The 21,651-nt window shown below is 42.7% G+C and overlaps 1 protein-coding gene across 1 annotated transcript in view; it reads left to right on the top strand.

Moving 5' to 3' along the window:
- Positions 1-3,940, top strand: part of ATP7A (ATPase copper transporting alpha) — a 63,487-nt gene extending 59,547 nt beyond the window's left edge. Inside the window, exons 21-23 of the mRNA XM_036740328.1 lie at positions 662-779; positions 2,333-2,435; positions 3,546-3,940. Coding sequence (XP_036596223.1) covers positions 662-779; positions 2,333-2,435; positions 3,546-3,822 — 498 coding nt within the window. The 3' untranslated portion in view covers positions 3,823-3,940. The remainder of the gene's footprint in view (positions 1-661; positions 780-2,332; positions 2,436-3,545) is intronic.
- The last annotated feature ends 17,711 nt before the right edge of the window (positions 3,941-21,651 follow it).

Genomic DNA, 21,651 nt, shown 5'->3' with positions numbered 1-21,651 from the left:
AGTGCTTACTAGGTATTCTACCTTTCTGTAATTTAAATGAAAAAGCTAAATTGGGTAGAACATAAAGCACCTTTCTCCTTCCTATATACATATCAAGAGTTGAGGAAGCTTCCATGTTTGGGATTTATGGCACATCCAAAGTCCCACATTTGTTCCTGTTTATTGTCAACATAAACTTCAGTAGAGAATATTGGGTGATAGATACATAGGGGAAATATGATGGACAAGGAAGATTTCTTGTCACTTGCCCATCTCTCCTTTAAATACATATTTTAAGAATTTTGTTGATGCCTTTTGTTTTCATACCACAATTGTTTCCCCGCTCTATTGAACCCTCTTTCGGAACAAATAAAAAATATAAGCAAAACTGGTAGAGCCAGCAACCGGATGTGACAATGTCCTCTACTCCATTGTCAAATTAATCTTCCTCAGGTGCAGATCTGACCATGTCACGTTGACATTCAATAAACTCCTGTGGCTCTGTGTCACCTCCAACACAGTATAAAATTGTCTGTTTGGCACTCAAACCTCTTCACAACCTGGCCTCCTCCTACCTTTCCAGCCTTCTTATACCTTACTGTCTTCTGTGCAGAAAGCAAAGTCAACAGTTATAAGTAAAGCTAGATTCTCTTCTTCATGTTCCAAATGCTTCTATTTTCAGAATGATCTACTGGATGTGGTAGCAAGTATTGACTTATCAAGGAAGACTGTCAAAAGAATTCGAATCAATTTTGTTTTCGCTCTGATTTACAATCTGCTTGGAATCCCTATAGCTGCTGGTATGAAACAACTACTGTTTTTATTCCTCAGAAGTCATTCCAGTTTTCTGCATGGGATGGATTTTGGATTTCTAGAATGGTTTTCAGGATATGGTAATTGGGTGTGACTTTCTGGTGGGGTAGAAGGTTATTCAACAAAGCCAATAATTTCCAGCAAAGCACTGGGCTGCTTTACCATTTTAGGAATGAAGAGCATTCGGGCTTCCTTCCCTTTAGGCAAATTGTCTCCAAAGGGCGACCAGCTAGCTATAAGACACAAGAAAAAGTACGCTCCAGGGCAGTGCTAGAGAACTTATTAACAAGAATTCAAATGCCTGCTGTGTTCAGGGTCCTTTATTAGGGGCTGGGGAGGCTGGACCCTGTATGCCACCTGTATATGAGACTTCATGGTCTCTATTTGGAAAGACAAAATGGAAATAAACAAATACATGAAATCAACTGCAGATCAGTTTATCCAGCAAGTACAAAGACCAGAAATACTTATTAATTAGGGGAAAAAAACTTCCTGAAGAAGGTGGGCTTTGATTCAGGGATTGAGGGAGATGAGAAATTTGTTTCTCTTGTCTCCTCACTAGATTCTAAGCTCTCTGAGAGCTTAGTACAGTGTCTGATACATAGTAGGCACTTAATAAATGTTTACAGAGATCAGAGACTGCCTTCACATTTCCCTTATGCCACTTCCCTTGCCCACCTCAAGTGTAGGCACTCAATACGTACTTGTTAATTGATTGAGAGGCTTGGACTGTAGGAGGGGAAAACATCTAGTAGGGAGAATTGGTTTTGAGGAAGATCATGGATATCAAAACTAGCATGTTTTTGGCAGATTAGCTTAGCTAAGCACAGAGGGGCCACTGTAGTAGTAATATGTCAGGTTGGACACATCCCAAGGTAGGGGCTTCTAGAAAGCTTTGAATGTTAGCCTAAGGAGTTCTACTTGTCCCAGTCAAAATGGCCACAGTCAACAGAAGGGAGTCCCAAATTAGTGAGGAAACGCCAGAGAATATCCCCCCTCCTCCCAGTATAAGGCCAAGATATGACCCTAAAGCCTAGTAGTAATCAAGTACTAGGAGGTGATTGCATGTATCACTTCTCCTCTTCCTTGGTGCTACAATTTAGGAGAATCTAACACTTTGGAAACCATTAAGCTGACCTCTACGGTGTTTCCTTTAAAATGTACTATTTCCATCAACAACTACTTACTGTACTGCCTACTATATATGGAGCATTGTACTAGGCTCTTTGGGGGAATATGAAGAGAACTAGAAGGCATGGTCTCAAGGAGCCTATGCTCTTGGGGAAACAGGACAAATATATGAGAGGCAACTAGAACAAGCTGAGGATAATGTCATCCCATATAGAGCACTGAGGGACAGCCAGCAAAGGAGAGGGAGGCAAGTCACTCTGTTTGTTGGTGATGTCTCAGCAGCGCCAAGCAAAGCTGTAGACTCGGAGCCCTGACCCAAGCCTGTGTTGTTTTCTAGGAGTCTTTATACCTTTGGCTTACTTTGGCTGTAGGTTCAGAGCCCTGACCCAAGACCGTGTTTGTTTTCTAGGAGTCTTTATGCCCATTGGTTTGGTTTTGCAGCCCTGGATGGGATCAGCTGCCATGGCTGCTTCATCGGTTTCAGTGGTGCTTTCTTCATTGTTGCTCAAGCTGTAAGTGTGGTGGCGTGGCCAGATGTGTTCTCCCTAAACCATTTTGTGTGTCACAGACCCTTTTGGAAGTCTGGTGGAGGCTATGGGCCTCTTCTCAGAGTAATATTTTCAAATGAATGTAATACAATACACAAGATTACAAAGGAAATAAGTTATATTGAAAAATAGTTATTAAGAAGTGCATGAACCTCTGCCCTAAACCCATAATCACTAGGCTGTCTTAATAGGTTTTGAAACTGAGACCGTAAGAGTCCAAACTTTTGTTAGTATTAAAAGGGAGCCCATAACTGTCGCCACAGGCAGCTAATATATAACCACCACTAGCACTGAGGCAGGGGGCAACCAGTTCCTTCTCAGGACCAGAATTCACAGGAAATAGAATTTTCTATTGTAATCATGACAAGCTTTGTATGATCAACTTTGAAACCTGAATATTTCTGGTCTACCTCCCTTGCAGTGACTCCCAAGAGATATTCCTTCCTGGGAAAGTGCATCTGTTTCTTTTTTGTCTTGTTTACAACATCTATCATACCCACTTGGCCTAAAATAAGGAATGTGAAAAAAAAAAAACAGCTGTGGCCTTTCAGCTCCACATCAGTTGAGCAGGGGGACACCCTTGGCAGCCTGAAAGGTACAAGTGTGGGTCCCAGATGCTGAAGATCCAGAAGGGAAGTGCCTGGTGCAAAGAATAAGGGCTTCTCTTTAAAGTGAGGTTAGAATAATACAGTTTGATAAGGCTGGCACCCATAGAGGACCACCTGGCTGTACCTTCTCTGGAGGGCTGCAGCTAACTGAATCTTCTAACCACATCTGCCCAGATGTAAAACAGATATTCAGCCCCAGGTACTCATCAGATAGAATGTGTCAGTGAACTGCAGTGGTGACAGCTTTGCCCTCCTACCCCTGCCATTTTAATGGAAGCATATAGAAAGAAATGGAAAGCATAAGGTGAAGAATGAACCATCCAAAGATATCCGTGACTATCTACAGTACACACTTTTTATTACTAAGTATGTATGTAGCTCAGTTGTACATTGCTGTAGCATTTCCCCCATCCACATTTATTTATTCCAGTATTTTAAACTAATTTGTGCTTTTCTGTGTTTCTAGTTATAAGAAACCTATTTATGAGAAGTGTGAACTGCGGCCTCACTACCAGGTAGGCCGGAAGAGTCCTTCAGAAGTTAGCGTTCACATCGGCCTTGATGACACCTCCAGAGACTCTCCCAAGCTAGGTTTGCTGGACCAGATAGTTAATTACAGCAGAGCGTCAATTAACTCCCTGCTCTCAGATAAGCGGTCCCTGAACAGCATTGTTCTGAGCGAGCCAGACAAGCACTCACTCCTGGTTGGTGATTTCCGGGATGACGATGACACCTCATTGTGAAAAAGCCCAGCCACTGCTGCTGGCCAGACCTCACAGTGCACTGATGAAACTGAGGTTTAGGGAGTAATCTTAATGTTGTCAAAAACCATGTTGCAAGGACTTGGGGTTGGTCTTGTGTTCTGAGACATCTGTGGCCGGGGCCAGGGTGGGGGGTGGGGGGCAGCGGGGAGGAGGGGGTTGTCTTGTGAAAAAAGTATCTTTTTCAGCATATCAAGTTTGAAGCTATTTGTGTCTGGTTTCAATGATCTTCAGTATTTTTTTTTAACCTGAGAAAGTAAGCCTCCAAGTATTGCTGTTAACAGATCTGGTCAGATGGTTTTGGGATCTGATGAGATGCCCCTCCCCCTTCAAACCCCCACCCCCACCCCCCCAAATAGCTTAGGAAGAATACATCTTTCAGGAGATGGGCACTGAAGGGGTGGTGGCCAAGAGCTGCTTTCTTGGTTGTATAACCTGCCTCCCTACAAGGGTGTGAACAGTGATTCGCACAGCGAAGCACAAGGCCTGGACAACTGTGCAGGATCCAGGAAGGGAAACAGTTGAAGCCATTCCTGTGACGCTAGTTGTGCCTTATTTGCATATTTTCCTCCAGGAATCTTCTGAACTGTTAGCACCCAGCTTCTGGTGAGGCAGAGCATTTCTCATTCTGCAGTGAGCCACACTGGCTTGGGTTGGGTCAGGTTGGGTCTGGAAGGGTTAACATAACTGACAGCCTTTTTTTTTTTTACTAGTTCTCTCTTGCTCTTGCTTCCTAGCCCTCTGGGGCGAAGGAATTGAAAGGACATTGAAGGTCTCTTTGTCTCACCACACTCCCATGCTTCTAATTTTCCAAAGATATCAGTTAGTTCTGACTTCAATTTTAACCCTGCCCTGTACAAATGTGATTCATAGATTGAACTGAGATCACCTCCAAGGAGCCACTCTCAGTAAAGTTGCTATTGCCAGCATCTGTTTTAGCTTTGTCTTCACTGAATTTTCCCACAGATTAACACTATATATATGTCTATTTATGTATGTATACACACATATGTATGTATAATATATACATATATGTATATATACATATATATTTCCTTGAGCTTTTTGGTATGTATTAGTATTTATCATTTGATAGATTATCAAATATCTTTTAGTGCTTTAGGTAACCTTTCCAAGTTATTTTAAATGAATGTAATATTAATTAAATAATGTAAAATTGCTCTTATTTTTAAAAAAATTTTTTTTATGAATTAAAATGTAGGAGTTAGTCTTTACTTAGAGTTATACTTATTAACAAACTGTATACTATTTCCCTCTAGTTTGAGATGCTTATTCTTACTAGTTCGATGTAGAGGGTAGATTTAAAGGCTTGTTCCCCATGCCACATGGGCTTGGAATTTGCCCTGTGACGTGGTTGGGGATGAGGAAGTGGGTCAGAGTTCCCATTGCTATAACTACTTCTATGCCTTTGTTGTTTTCATAGAGACCACACAGGAGAAGAATTTGTAAACAAATACTCAGTTTTTCGATGCAATTATTTAAATGTTTCAACTTGAGGGAGATTATGTAGCTAAGGCAACCTTGTGGAACTGAATCTAAAAGCAGCCTGAAGGGGAACTTCATTCATTCATTCTCACTCCTCCTTTCCCCACACAAAACAAGACCTTTCATTTAATGGTATCTTTCTGGATTCAGAGGAAGTTTAATTTGTTTCTTATGATCAAGAGACAGACAGACAGACACTTTCAGTGAAGGTGCTGTTGGTCTAGAAGAGCAAACACATTTTAGGGAAAGATGAGTGAGCTCATGTGTCTTCACTCTTATTCTAGCCTCCTCTCGATGCTGCCATCTTCCATATATCCAGGTTTAGTGGCAATGTTTCTTGACCTAATTTGAGTAGCTTTTTGTGTCATCCTTTATTTCCAGAGATTGCTTCTAAAGAGAAACAGCAAAGGTGGCAAATAGAAAATATTTTTTCTTCTGCACTCCAGAATCAAATTTTTTCAAAGGAAGCAATCTCTTTCCTGAAGAGATTTGGTCATAGTTAGTTAATATTTCCAGTGCTATCATTGTCTGTGAAATTGTCTCTTGGAACCAATGACCACACTCTGGGTTGCCGGCCATGTTTTCTGCCCTGGGAAAGAGTAACTCATAATTGCAGACTTGTGGTTTTGCTGTGGCAACAGAAAACTTTTTGTTCAGGAATGAGTCTTGCTTTACATCTACAGCCACATTTTGGTTCTCTTCTGTATGTCTCTTCTGCAAGTCAAGGGTCCATTGGCCTCAGACTGAGTTGTGGAAGGGAACAAAAATATTGCTTACAGCTTGTAGCAGGAGTTGTAAGAACAAATATATTTTTTATATTCAAAATTCAAATGGATTTATATTTGTTTCTGATATTTGAAGTTCTTTATTTGTTTCTATTTCTTGCATCCATTCAACAGATCATGCATTTAGAGTCTGAGTATAACAAGTGCCCTTTGGTACTCAGTACTCATTTAGACTGAAATATGGGATGCTTCTCATCTTAAATGTCTGGAGATGCCTTTTGAATGTAGAAGCCTACAATCTAGCTAACACGTTTAGTGTTGTAGAACAGACCAAGGAAGCGTGGCTGTCTATTGTGAGAACAAGACTGTTTTCCTCACCTCTCAAATTATATGTGTGTTGTGATTTAGTGTAAACCTCTTAGAAAGTTAAACGTGCTGCTTTGTGAACAAATGATTTTATTTTACAAAGGTCTCCAGTTCACATGTACAGAGTGGTTGAAGTAGCACTAGATGGAATGTTTCTAGTAGTACACATGTGCAAACTTTTTTCTGTACACATTTTGTGATGAAACAGCTCGCAATCAAAGGGTTTTAAATTGTTCTGGGAAATCATTTTAATTACTTATAGTTTAATAGCTTGTATTAGCTTGATTATTTTTCTTAATATTTATTTTACTGTGTTTCGTCATTCTCTGTAGGTGAGAAATGTTCATGATTTGTTTACTCTCCAATCCTACATTGAACAATGTTGTGCAATGCCTGTCTCTCATACTGTTCTGTAGCTCATTTGTTTTCTCTGGTCTTTTTTCCCATATGCATGTAATTGAACATATTTCTGCCAAGGATGTGCCTTCAACTTTGTAATTACAGTGTTGTCAAGATAGATCATTCAGTGCCTCTTTTGTGAAATGTTCTCGCCATCACCAGTGGCTGTTAGTGACTTGAGTACACACATAACATTGGGAGGGCCCTTATTCCCTCAAAGCTAGAGGTCACTCTTAGGGTTGGGGTTACATTTACAGGCATTAGTAAGGCCGGCTATTCTGGACAGCTAAAAAGACTGATATCTCTCTGGAAGATGGTGTTTTGGATTTCTTTTGGTCTTCATTTAAAAGTAAATTGCACAACATCTAGTATTTCTCTTTAAGTTTAAATTTTTTTCCCACAACAATCCTTTGAGGTCAAGAGTGCAAGTATTGTTATTATCAACATTTTACCCATGAGAAAATGGTGATTCAGAGAGAAGTACCTTTCCCAGGGTCACACAACGAGTAACTTCATGCTGCCCTATCTCTATCTCCCGATACCCCATTACTGGTGGTGAGAGTCCAATTACTCAAGCATCCTTTGGGATTTCAACTCAGTGAATAAGCTGATGAACCTTTAATATTCTCTGTGTTCTTGAATTCTCATATACAAACATTAAGTATGGCATTGTGGAGGGGGTGCTGAACTGGGTTCCATTCCTGCCTCTGATTCTTATTAGCTGTGTGACCTTGGCCAAGTCAGGTAACCTAGCAATGTAGCAGGCAACCCCCTAAGACTTATCTACTCAAATGTAAAAGAGTTACAAGGTGCCTTGGTAGAAGGAGTTCCTACACTAAAAGTTCCCCATCTTGAGAAAACCAAAGATCCTTCTATATATCTGTACATGTGCCAGGAGCTGCTACATAGTGGAAGTACAGAGTCAAAAATGAAATAGACACATGGAGATGCACATATCCAAAAAACTGGAGGAAGAATTGTAGCAACAATCTGCTAGCAGCTGCTATAGGGGTGTAAGACCTGGCAACAAACCAGCACACGGAAAGCTGCCAACACAGGTTCTTTGATCTGCTTTACTAAGGAAAGTAACTTTAAGGGGTTAATAATCTCAGTTTAGTCAAACATACAAATATCATTCACAGTTCAGGGGGAAAAGATCAGCCCCCTGAACTTCAAGGCAAATACAAATAGAAATTGCAAACATCGACAGACAGACCTTGTCTGATTCAAATCACAATACATAGTTACCAGAGAAGAACCAACATCCGGGTTGCAAAGCCGGGGGGGGGCAGTTGCAGCTTGCCCAGAGTCTCAACACTCCTTCCATGAGTGTCCCCCAAAAGTCAAATGCCAAGCTCTCCACAGTTCTATCCTGTTCGGAGTCTGGAGAGCTCTGACCTCACCCAGCCTGGGTATGGGAAAGTTCCCCATCCCCAGGATCACATCATATACACGTCAATGACTCCCAGTTGTCTCAGTGCTGAGAAATACTCCAAGACAAAAAGATCCCTCTTTATCTGCCCCATTCAAACAAAGGCCAGAATCTTTAGAGGCACTTAAGAGAAGAACAGCAAAAAGTCCCACCTTAATTACTATTACAAGGACAGAGCATCTAGAACTAGGGGGGCTCAGTGTGGTGGGGGTGGGGCTCAGTAGGGGCTTCACCAAGGAGATGCCACCTGAGCTGAGCCTTAAAGGAAAATCAAGATTGAGATGGGGGGAGATGAGGAAGATGTGCATTCCTGGCAAGCAGGTGCGCAGAGGTGGCAGTTGCCATGTCAAGATCAGGAAGGCTGCTAATTGTCCACATTGTCTGGTATGTGGAACAATGTGAAAAACTGCTAGAAAGGGAACTTGGAGCCAGATTGCAGAGGGTCCTAAACACTAGGCTGGGGACTTTGGTTTTATTTCTTTCTAGAGAAGAATAGGCAGCTACTGAATGTGATTGAGTAGGAGAGTAACATGGACATTTCTTTATTAAGTGCCCACCATATGCCTGTCACTGTGCTGAGCGCTGGGAATACAAAGAAAGACAGCCCTTACTCTCAGGAAATTCGCAAAGTAATGGAGGAGACAACATACAAACAACTCTGTTCAAACAAGCTCCATGCAGGATAAATTGGAGATAAGCAACAAAGGGAAGGCACTGGAATTAAAGGGGATGGGGGAAAGCTTCCTATAGAAGTTTGTAATTTATCTGGGATTTGAAGGAAGGGAGGAGGGAAACCAGGAGGTGCAGGTGGGGAAGTAGAGCATTCCAGGTACAAGGGACAGCCAGTGAAAATGCCTAGATTCAAGAGAGTTTCTTGTGTGAGGAACATCAAGGAGGCCAATGTCACTGGAAGGCAGGGGTATAAGGTATAGGAAGGAGAGGGGGCCAGGTTATGAGGTTGAATGCCAGGGGTTTTGTGTTTTATCTTGGAGGTGAGAGGGAGCCACTGGAATTTGAGCTGGGGGAGGCGACATGGTCAGACTTGTGCTTTAGGAAGATCACTTTGTCAGCTGAATGGAGGATGAGCAGGAGTGGGGAGAAACGAGGCAGGGAGACCAGCCATCAGGTTGTTGCAATAGTTTAAACCTGAGGTGATGAGAGCCTGCGCCAAGGTGGTGGCAGTGTCACAGAAGAGAAGGGGGTGTATGTGACACATGTCACAAAGCTAAAATCACCAAGTCTTAGCAACAGATTGCATATTGGGAGTGAGAGTGACAAGTTGAGGATGGCACCTAGATTGTGAACCTGGACCACTGGAAAGATGATGGTGCCTTCAACAGTAATAGTTGTTGGGGAGGTAGGACTGACAAGACCTGGGATTTGATTGGATATGAAATGTGTGGGAGAGTGAAGATTTGACAGTGACTCTGAGATCAAAAACCTGGGTGACGAGAACGGTGGTGGTGCCTTTCACAAAAATAAGGAAATTTGGAATAGGGCTGAGTTTCAAGGGAAAGATCATGAGTTCTGTTTTTAGGTCTGTTGAGTTGCAGTTGCTTGTGAGGCATCCAGGTGGAGATGTCCAACAGGTAGCAGGAGACATACAACTGGAACTCTGGGGAGAGACTAGGGCTGGATATGTAGATCTAGAGTTCTCTGCATAATGATAGTAATTGAATCCATGAAAGCTGAGAAGACCCAGTGAGAGACAACAGAAGAACTAGGACCGAACTTAGGCAAATTCATGGATAGGAAGCAAGACATGAATCCTGCATCAGTTCAGCAGAAGTGAGTGAGGCAGTTTAATCAAATGGGTAAAAGAACTAGGAGAGAGAGGTGTCATGAAAACCAAGGAAAGAGAGAGTCTACGAGAAGGAAGAAATGGTCAAAACCGTGTCAAATACCATCGAGACACCCAGAAAGATAAGGATGAAAAAAGATGCTCTTGGTTTTAGTAATTAAGTGATTGTTGGTAACTTTAGAACAGTTTCAGCCTAACATTGGAGTCAAAAGCCAGATTATACGAGGTTGAGGAGTGACTAGGATGTGAGGAAGTAGAGCCAACTCCTAAAAAGGTTTTTCTAAGAATTTGGCAGTGAAAGAGAGGTGAGATACAGGATGATTACTTGAGGGGATAGCAGGATCAAGTGAAAGGTTTGGGATTTTCTTTGCTTTGTTGGTAAGATTTGGGAGATCTGGACATGTTTATGTAGGCAGTAGGGAAGGAGCCAGTGGATGCAGAAATTGAAGATGACCTGGGAAGGATTAAGGGGGCAAATTCTTGGAGGAGACAGGAGGAATAGGATTGTCAATCCTGATGAAGATTTTGGGTACTCTAGGTTGAACCATTCCTGTTTGAGGATTTCAAGCTACAAGGTCAAAAATGATTCGTCAAAAAAGCCTTGGTGCTTTACACTGTGACCAAGGAGAATTTTGTCAATTCTCCCAAAAGGCAAGCTGGGAGGGACAGAGGAGGAACAACACCTTTCTTTTGGTTCCTGTTCTGTACTCATGTGCACTCAGAGTCAGAAGAGCTGACTGAGCTTCTCAAGGAAGAGTTCCCTACTGTGTGGGATGAAAGACCCTCACCAATTAAAAGTTAATTTATAATAAGGAGTCATCTCAAGGTGGAAACAGAAATAAATTTTATTCCATTCTTGAGAATAGGGCGTCCTCTGCTAGCACAGAGCAGAACCAGCAAAGGAGGCAAAGTACAAGGGGCAAAGCACCAATAATTATACCTAACACAAGAGAATTCCCCCCACCTCTGACCCTTCTCACCATTGGCTGGGAGGCGGGTTTACAATCTGAGCACAAAAGCTAGACAAAGAACCGGGAAATCGAGGCACAGAAACTCCAATTCCCATTCCCTTAGTTAATGATTACAACTGAGGTGACATTGTAGAGGAAGAAATGAACCCAGGGATGCAGAAATCCCTAACCAAAATTCCCAAGGCAAGGCCGCCTGGAATGAATTCGCGGACCCGAGCATTTTTTAAGTCAAGGAGGCAAAGATTTATTACGCTTTAATAAAGCGGGCAAGAGTTCTTAGGGAACCTGCAACCATACAGGGCTACAGGGAAAGTTTAAGTACAAGATTTAGGGATGAAACCTGTCAATCAGGTGTGTTAGGGTGGGATTAGGGAGTGGTCAGGGTGTGATTAGGGGGTTGGTCAGTTCTTAAAGGAACATGCACTTTTTGTATCTACTGCGCAGGTATCTTACCCAGAGTTCACTGGGAAATAGCCCACGGGGGGGGGGGGGGCCGGGAAAGGGGTGCAGGAGGAGGTGTGGTTTTGCCTGTGAAACATCACTAAGTCACCAGGAGTTCAGTGCTAGCTGGAGATACTGGCTAGGTTCCATCAAGTGCCTTGTTAGTCAAGATTAATGTAAGGGAGTATACATTTGAACTATGTCTAGGATACATGTTAGACTCAATATATGGTCAGTTATCAACACCTGAATCAATCTATAATTGGGCATAGCTGCTTACTAAGGAAGAAGCAGAGATAATTTGGGGGCACACTGCCCTTTAGCTAGAGAGGCTGCCTGGGAAAGAATATGTTTGAGAACTAGATGTGTTCTAAAATTGGAATTCTGCCACAGGCACAGGCACCCAGGCAGAGGCTAAGGGGAAATGTGATGTTAGAATGAGGGTCCAAGCACAAGCACCCCATCAACATCTATAAATCTAAAGTTTCAAGCTAAACTTTCCCAGAGGCTGAGCCATCAGACTCTCATGGCCTCAGAATTTTTCCACTTCTCTATTTCCCTATTTCTTGATTTTTTAAACATTTCCTAGTACATACACACACACACACACACACACACACAATCTTCCCTGTGAAGTCTTCACATTTTATTTACCTCACATGCTTATCTTGAAGGGATTATCAGCCCCAGAAAGAAGAGCAGCAGGAGTATGGACCTCAATGCCTTCCTTACAGGTAAGTAGTTGGCCTCGGTCTTCCAATGCCTCACAACCTTAACTAGTGGGGAGATTGAAGGATTGAAGGCAGGAACCACATGCCCTTACTCCCAATCCTCCCACCACTCTCCATGGGATCTTTTTCATGTGGCATTTCCTAGACACTAGAGATCAAAAGATTTTTCTTCTAGTAACTCACTAGGGAAAATCTCCTGCCAGTAGTGCTGTCCTATGGTGGGTGCTCTGTCATTTGCATGGCCTGCCCCTGCCTCTACCCTTCTGCCCTCTCCTCATGCCCCAACCCTCGGTGCCTAGACACTATCTCATGTGTTCAAGACAAACCTCAGGAAGTTAACGTTACACACAGAATCGGTTATGCAACCCTTTTGCCCTATCAAAAGAGCTACAGGTCACAAGTATTTCTGGCTTCAATTTTTTACCATCTTGCATTGTTCCTGGGAAGTTTGCATTTCTCCATTATAAAAGATTCCCAAATATTTGATAAACCTGGCCAGATCTACTTTGTGTTTTGGTCAGCACGATGTAGGGTGTAGTGGAAATGATGAGGGTGCAGTCTCTGGGAACCCCCTTGAACCTGGAGTACAGTCTGTGGGAGCCCCCTTGAGCCCCACCCTGAATCTTCCCACTTGATCTAGCTTTTCATGCCTAAATAGCCTAGCCTAGCCTAGCCTTCCATTGTTTGGTTACCTCTGGATTGCCTTCTGGCTATTTCCCACCCTTGAGTCCTAGATCAAAATATCTATACCCTAGCTCTCTTATTGTCTGTCATCTCCAGGTAGCCTTCAGCTATTTCCCACCCTGGAGTCTGACCTCACCCCAGTCACCTCAGTCTACTCTAAACCCCTTCTCTAGTCATCCCAGACTACTCAAGACCACCCTTGATCCCTCCTACAACCTTTGTGTATATAAGTCTCATCTTGCCTCACCAAGGCGCCCATATTCAATCTAGCTCAGTAGATCCAGCTCAGTAGATTGAATCTGGCCTGCTTGTGAAAACAGGTGTCACAAAGGGTAGGATTTCTTAAGACAACCCATTATGGCAAACCCTTAATAAACTTTGTCTTTTCCCTTGACTGAGAAGGCTTGAGTTGAATTCCTTCAGCAGGACCCAGCGTGTCGGTACTTTAGGGTGTCAAGCACCCCTCAAGTCCAAACCTCTTCAGAAAGAACACTGAAGGAGGATCCAGGTGTCTGGGTACTTGCTTCAGCACCCCTACTGACTAGATCCACCTTAGGCCAGGTGCCTAATCTCTACATACCTTTTGCTAAGGGGATCCCCTTTACTTATGACCCTTACTGGATGCCTTGGTACATAGGCCTCTGAGGCCATAGGTATGGCTCTTGACCCTCACTGTAGTTTATCTTCTCTTTAGAATTACTTGGTAACCTCTCTTCCCGGCATCCTTCTTTCTAGGTCATTTCTATTGTCCTTCAAAGTTTTCTCTTTTATCTGGTCACTTTGCCCCTTGACAGTGAAATTCTTGGTATGTGGAGATTGTGTGAAGGATGTCAGCTAGTTTTTCTCCATTCCCTCAGAGAACCAAATGCTCATAACCTGCAGGAGGGAAAGAAACCAGCATTTATTAGGCACTGTGCTCAATGCTTTACAAATATCTCATTTGATCCTCATATCCCTTTGGGAGGTTAGGTGCTATTATCATCCTCATTTTACAGTCGAAGAACTGATGATGGACAAAGATTAAGTGACTTACCCCCAGGGTCACACAGCAAATAAATGTCCAAGCCCAGTATTTACTGCACAGCCTAGCACCTTGAAGTGATCTGATTGATAACCTGGGGCAGGCACACCCCGGTCCAGTGCTTTGGAAACCCTCCAGGGAAGATGATGCTGGCCATGCCAAGTGAAGCCACAAACAATCACACTGTAATAGGGCACCGAAGGTGTAGGAGCAAACAGGCACAGATAGTACAGAGATAAGCAGCAGACAGTGGAGAGATGGAGATAGGATGGTGGAGGAAGTAAGGCCTTGTGAGGAAGAGGAATAGAGACACTGAGAATCACTCCCATAACCACGTAGTAGAGTCAGGAGCACTTGGCAGCATAGATCCAGATAGAGATGGAAGATGGTTGGGGGTAGGGTTTGGGGCTCTCATTTTTTTTAATTGTCTACCATTATTTTTTTTCCTTTTTTAAAATTTACTTTTTATTTAATATTTTAGTTTTCAACATTGATTTCCACAAGATTTTGAGTTACAAATTTTCTCCCCATTTCTACCCTCCCCCCCCCACTCCAAGATGGCGTATATTCTGATTGTCTCATTCCCCAGTCAGACCTCCCCTCTTTGACCCCACTCCCCCACCATCCCCTTTCCTCTTACTTTCTTGTACGGCTGGATAGATTGCTATGCCCCATTCCCTATATATCTTGTTTCCCAGCTGCATGCAAAAAGTGACTTTGTTTTTTTTTTTAAGCATCTGCTTTTAAAACTTTGAGTTCCAAATTTTCTCCCCTCTTCCCTTCCCACCCACCCTCCCTAGGAAGGCAAGCAATTCAACATAGATCACACGTGAATCGTTACGTAAAACACTTCCGCAATGCTCATGTTGTGAAAGGCTAACTATATTTCCTTCCATGCTATCCTGTCCCCCTTTATTCAGTTTTCTCCCTTGACACTGTCCCTTTTCAAAGGTGTTTGCTTTTGCTTACCTCCTCCCCATATCTGCCCTCCCTTCTATCATCCCCCCTTTTTTATCCGCTTCCCCTTACTTTCCTGTGGAGAAAGATACCCAAATGAGTGTATGTTATTCCCTCCTCAAGTTGGATCTGATGAGAGCAAGATTCACTCATTCCCCCTCCCCTGCCCCCTCTTCCCTTCCAACAGAACTGCTTTTTCTTGCCACTTTTGTGTGAGATAATTTACCCCATTCTATCTCTCCCTTTTTCCCTCTCTCAATATATTCCTCTCTCACCCCTTAAATTTATTTCATTTTTTTAGATATCATCCCTTCATATTCAACTCATCCTGTGCCCTCTGTCTATATTCCCTTCAACTCCCCTAATACTGAGAAAGGTCTCATGAATTACAGACATCATCTTTCCATGTAGGAATGTAAACAAGACAGTTCAACTTTAGTAAGTCCCTTGGGATTTCTCTTTCTTGTTTACCCTTTCATGCTTCTCTTGGTTCTTGTGTTTGAAAGTCAAATTTTCTATTCGGCTCTGGTCTTTTCATTGAGAAAGCTTGAAAGTCCTCTAGCTCCTTTGACCTCTGTAATATCATATTCCAAGCCCCGTGATCCCTTAATGTAGAAGCTTCTAGATCTTGTATTATCCTGATTATGTTTCCACAATACTCAAATTGTTTCTTTCTGGCTGCCTGCAGTACTTTCTCCTTGATCTGGGATCTCTGGAATTTGGTGACAATGTTCCTAGGAGTTTTCTTTTTGGGGTCTTTTTCAGGAGGCAAGCGATCGGTGGATTCTTTCAATTTCTTTTTTATCCTCTGGTTCTAGAATATCAGGGCAGTTTTCCTTGATAATTTCTTGAAAGATGGTGTCTAGGCTCTTTTTTTGATCATGGCTTTCAGGTAGTCCAATAATTTTTAAATTACCTCTCCTGGATCTATTCTCCAGGTCAGTGGTTTTTCCAATGAGATATTTCACATTGTCTTCCATTTTTTCATTCCTTTGGTTCTGTTATAATATCTTGGTTTCTCATAAAGTCACTAGCTTCCACTTGCTCCAATCTGATTTTTAAGGTGGTATTTTCTTCAGTGGTCTTTTGGACCTTCTTTTCCATTTGGCTAATTCTGCCTTTCAAGGCATTCTTCTCCTCATTGGCTTTTTGGAGCTCTTTTGACATTTGGGTTAGTCTATTCTTTAAGGTGTTATTTTCTTCAGTATTTTTTTGGGTCTCCTTTAGCAAGTTGTTGAGTTGTTTTTCATGGTTTTCTTGCATCCCTCTCATTTCTCTTCCCAATTTTTCTTGTACTTCTCTTACTTGCTTTTCCAAATCCTTTTTGAGCTCTTCCATGACCTGAGACCAATTCATATTTTTCTTGGAGGCTTTTGATGTAGGCTCTTTGACTTTGTTGACTTCTGGCTGTATGTTTTGATCTTCTTTGTCACCAGAAAAGGAATCTAGAGTTTGAGTTTGAGTCTGAGTTCATTTTTGCTGCCTGTTCATGTTTCCAACCAACTGCTTGACCCTTGAGCTTTTTGTCAGGATATGACTGCTTGTAGAGTAGAGAGTACTTTGTTCCAAGCTTTAGGGTCTAAGCACTGCTGTTTTCAGAGCTGTTTCTACTCCACTGTCACCCTAGCCTCTGTCCCAGTAGCACTCTTCCTCCCCCAAGAACCACCAACCAGGACTACAATACAGATCCAAGCAGGGCACAGCAAGAGAATCTGCCTTTGTGCCCACAAAGCTCCCCTTGCACTCCCGCTCTGATCTACTGCTAGATTCCTCCCACCATGTGAGCCAGGGACTCGTGAAGCAGCTGACACTGGAGTTCTGGAAGCAGCCTCAGGAGCTTCCTAATGTACCAGAAGCGAGCGAGACACACCACAGAGTATAAGTTTTAAGTGGAGAATTTATTAGCCGGCGGCCATTGGGGTACGGCACCACAAATCTATGGCAAATGTGTTGGGGTGATGGCTTGGCTTATATAGGATATGTGTGGGGTACAGAATGGGGGGGAGAGGAACAAAGGTCCTGGCTGATCAAAAGATTCAGTCAGGTTATCGTACTAGTGGGATAATCTCATTTACATTCCTTGGTGGAGTCACAGAGTCCCAGGGATATCTCCCAGGAAGGGTCTGTCAAGTTATCTCTCAGTGGGATGGTCCTATCTATTGACATTCCAGGGAGGAGCCACTGAGTCTCAGGGGGTTTGCTAAATACCAAAGATATCTGAGTCCATTCTTTCTGGGGGTGCTTGTCAGTAGCTAGGGGTTTCTCAGGGGTTCCTAATTTTCCTTGTATTACACTGCTGCTGCTAAAACCACCGCTGCACCACCTCCTCCACCCCCAGAGGTGGTGGCCAGACTGCTCTGAACTGGATCCTGCAGTTTCCCCCTAACCTGCTCTTTCTTTGGTGTTTGTGGGTTGAGAAGTCTGGTAACTGCCAGAGCTCACTGTTTCATGCGGGACTCTCATTCTTACAGGGTTTTTAGGGGAACTGACTAACTCGTATCTGTGCCACCTTCATTAACATATCTGCCTCATTTCAAAGTCATCAATGACATTCAGTGTTCTGCTGGGCTTCTGGAACTTGTCTGATATGCAAATATGACTGCAAAGCCTAGATGTCTTCCCCTGATTGAGCATACAGTATCAGGATGGGATTTTTGGTTGATAGGGGATGCAATCTGTAAATTAGGCTCCTCTTCTTTGTGATCTTATTTTCTGTTGTTGCTGCTTTATACTGGCTACTCACAAACTCACTATACCGACTAGAAGGGGAGGGGGTGGTCAGGGAGACAGAAACAAGATATAACTTAATACACATCTGCAGAATGGAAGACCAAGAGAACAAGATGATCAGGATCTCCAAATACTCAGACAAGCTGCTGAAGAGGGCCTTGGATTCTCCTTTCATGGAGATTTTTTTCAATGATACTCTCTCATATGGTTAGATATTCATCAGCTTGGAGGCAAAGGACTGGACAAGATGATGTTTTCAAGCCTCTACCACCTATATTGTTCTATAAACACTCACCAAAGCCAGGCTACCAGGACTTCAGTAGATCAGAGCAGGGGTTAAGAAATCTCCAAGTGACCTCAAACTTGGAAGGGACCTCAGAGGTCATCTAGTCCAGTCTAGACCCTTATGGGGTCATGGACCCACAGTTTAAGAAGTGCTGCTTTAATCTAAACAGAAATCCCCTCTGCAACGTGACTGGAGGTCACAAGCCCTTCTCTTGAAGATACTATGGGGAACTAGTTCTGAAGCAGTCCTTTCCACGTGGTGGCAGTTTCACTTGTGAGGATGGTTCATTCCTTTACATGTCAGGATTTCAGTGGCTCTATGATCTTGCTGATATGGGCACTCCCTGCCCCATTGAAGGTCCCAACCACAAGTCGCCTTCTTATCTTGTGCTATTCTTATCCATGTCTTCCCATAAATTCTCCGTGGAAGAGCTCCAGCCTTTAGGCCCTTTTAACTTGTATGAGAATCAGTGCAACACTCTTATTTGCCATGTTAGCCCTTGTTCTTTCTGTTGACTCCAGGGGCGGGGAACCTATGGCCTCGAGGCACACGCTGCTTTCTTGGTCAGCCCTTGGACTGAGTCCAACTTTTAGGCAAGAAATCCTTTTATTAAGGGGATTTGTTCTGTGAAGCACAACCGCAGTAAAATATAGGTTATAAGCACTGAATATATTAGAAACTCTTTGAGTTTGTTCAGTAAACACCATTCCTTGCTTATCCCATGAGCAAATCACTGACCTTCAAGTAGCTTAAGTTCCACTGGATTGACACAACAAATAAACAGCTAAGTATTTGGGATCATTTGAGGAGGAAGAGAGCAGTAATGACCAGGGAAACCAGAAAAGGCCAGTAAAAGAACATGGCACATGCGCTCAGTGTTGAAGCAGGTCAGGCATTCCAGGAAGTGGATGTAAAGGCAAGGGGGTTGGGGTGGGCAGCAAGGAGATTGTGTTCCAGCTTAGGTAGTAAATGGAGCATCTACAGAATGAGTTCTTAAACTGGGAGTCCAGGACTGGATTTCAGGGAATCTGTGAATTTGAACGGGAAAAAATTCCATATTTATTTTCCCTAACCTCAAACTAAAACTGAGCATTTCCTTCAATTATGAATTTTCTAAAAAATAAAAACAAAGCCATTATTTTGAGAAGAGGCTTTACCAGTCTAGGAAATGGGTCCATGACACCTCCCCCACCACCACCAAAAAAGAAAAAAAAGGTTAAGCACTTCTGCAAAATGAGGGAGTTGTAAATCTGATCCTGTGGGATTTGGTCTGACAAGATTCTTACACTCCTCATTTGGGAAACTCTGCGCCTCAATCCAACCTAAGATTGTATTAGCTTTCTTAGCTACCATATCATACTGTAGATTCGTATTAAGAATTCACGTGGCTAAAACCTCCTAATCTTTCTCAGATGAATTGCTATCTATTTAGCTAAGTCTCCCCCATATCATATTTATGAGGTTGATTTGTAGGAGTCTAAGACTTGCCACTTTTTCTCATTAAATTTTATCTTACTAGGTTTAGCCCAATGTCCTAGCCTGTCAAGAGCTATTTGCACCCTGATACTGGGTTTGCTATTACTCCAGGCTTTGTCTCACCTTCAAATTGAATAAGCATGCCTTCTAGCCTTTATTGGAGTCCCTGATGAATGCCAAATTGCACAGGCTAAACTCAGATCCCTGGGGCCATTCAATTCAAACAGCTCCAAACCCACCTAACTGAATTATTGTGTGGCCCATCTCTCTCCACTTTTCCCACAAAAATAACCTGAAATACTTTATTAAATGTTAAAATCTGGGCAAAACAATTGTGAAAAATTAAACCTTCAAGAGACGGAGTTTCCAGATAATGAATAATTAATTAGACTAGCCTGTAATTGTAAATTGATGGTCAGTGGTTTCTCTTGGTAAACAAAGATGAGAAGAGAGACTCTGAAATGCCTTAAATCTGATGTGTACCTTCTGAAAGAGAACTCCCCTGACAAGTGACACTCAGTCCTGATTGATGGACATTCATTGAGGAGGTGGACCAAAAGTCTTTAGCTCCTCCTGCTGAGAATGTGGCTTGATCATGAGACCCAGCAGCCTCCAGCAGTGTGGGCAGGGGGAGGCCATTTCCATCCAGACCTCTCTGGCTAGTTTTCTCCTTAATGAGCTGGGTTACCGTAAACTCTAATGGAGGAATAGAGGACAGGGTGTTCCTCCCCTAGGCAAATCCAAACTGGATTCAGGTTATACTCTAAACAGAAAGTAGTTTTCCCAGTTGCCTGGTATCCCCTTGGAGTGAAAGAGTAACGTCATCACTCCAGCTATGCCCTTCAGAGACTGACTTTTTCAGCAGTTGGGCCTTAACAGAAATAGGAAGAAAAGGGTGGATCAAAAATTAATAATTGGTTATTAATATAATTTCACAATGAAGCCCAGAGAACAGCTAGGAAGCAACACATTTCACTTCTCTTGGTAGAGGCGAGCAGCTATGGGTGTGGAATAGGATGTACTTAAATGCTTTCTACCATACTTTTGCCTTTCTGGTTCCTTGGAGGGCAAGCAGTTACTTCCAGCTGCTTTCTTGTTCCCCTCATATATATTTCTCAGATCCTAGTGTTCACTGGCCCTCCTTCCCTTTGTCTTCTCTGTAACAGCCTTCTATCTGCCAATCTCCTGTCATGGCAGGATTTTCCTTCTGCTTCTTCAGATTCTTTTTTTCATTTTCACATTGAAGTCCTGTTTTCTTTTGAAACTATTTTGGAACTACTGAAAAAAAAAAGGTTGAATGTGGAGTCTGAGAATGGAGGTTTGAATCCTGGCTTCTGCTACACACTTCTGTAGCAAGGCTTTGGACTTACTCTCCCAACTGTTAAAATTAATTATCTGACCCAGAAAATAATTCTGAGGTACAAAGCTTTGGAGTAATGATTTAATAGCAACGGTCCACGGGTTACCATTAAATTAGGTCAACTAATCCCTTAGTAATAAGTGACCAAGAAGTGATTTACAGAGCTTAAAGAGGAATTAAAAATTACAGCAATCTTAGGAAATTTGTTTTGAACATAATTCAATTGGACAAGACAGGTCATCTGACTATCTTACCCCACCCCTGCTTTCTTAACCCAAATTCATACTGTTGGCAACATTTTGAGTGTGGACATGTGTGTGTATGGGGGGTGGGGGGAGGGAGTTTCTAGGGTGGGACAGCTATTAAATCTGATATTCTATTGGATTAGGGCCTGTGTCTGTCAAAGTGAGATTGCCTAAGGAATCTCTGCTCTGCAGCTATCAGGAAAATGGGAACTTAAGACTGGGAAAAAGGAACTTAACCTTTAGGTAACTTGTCCACTAAGAGTGGAAAGGGGGGGACTCATGGTTAAGCTAGCGGTCAGCCCCATCCTCCAGCTGCTGAAAAGGGAAACTTGACTTTACAAAATTATATTATTTAACTTACACTTGATAGTTCAAGAAAAAAGGGGCACTTAGAATCGGTAAGCTAGGAGTCAACGCCCCCACCCCTTTCTCCAGCTGCCAGAAAGGGGAACAGCCTTTAAAAAGAGTCTTCTGGGGCAGCTAGGTGGCACAGTGAGTAGAGAACCAGCCCTGGGAGTCAGGAGGACCTGAGTTGAAATCTGGCCTCAGACACTTACTAGCTGTGTGACCTTGGGCAAGTCACTTAACCCCAATTGCCCTGCCTTTCCCCCTCCAAAAAAGAAAGTCTTCTAATCCCATGATGATTTTATTTCTACAAAGATTATGTCTTACTCTAAATT

Source organism: Trichosurus vulpecula, chromosome X (assembly GCF_011100635.1).
Source record: "Trichosurus vulpecula isolate mTriVul1 chromosome X, mTriVul1.pri, whole genome shotgun sequence".
Lineage (NCBI taxonomy): Eukaryota > Metazoa > Chordata > Mammalia > Diprotodontia > Phalangeridae > Trichosurus > Trichosurus vulpecula.
Note: the sequence above shows the minus strand (reverse complement) of the source record. Positions and strands in the feature narration are given on the sequence as shown.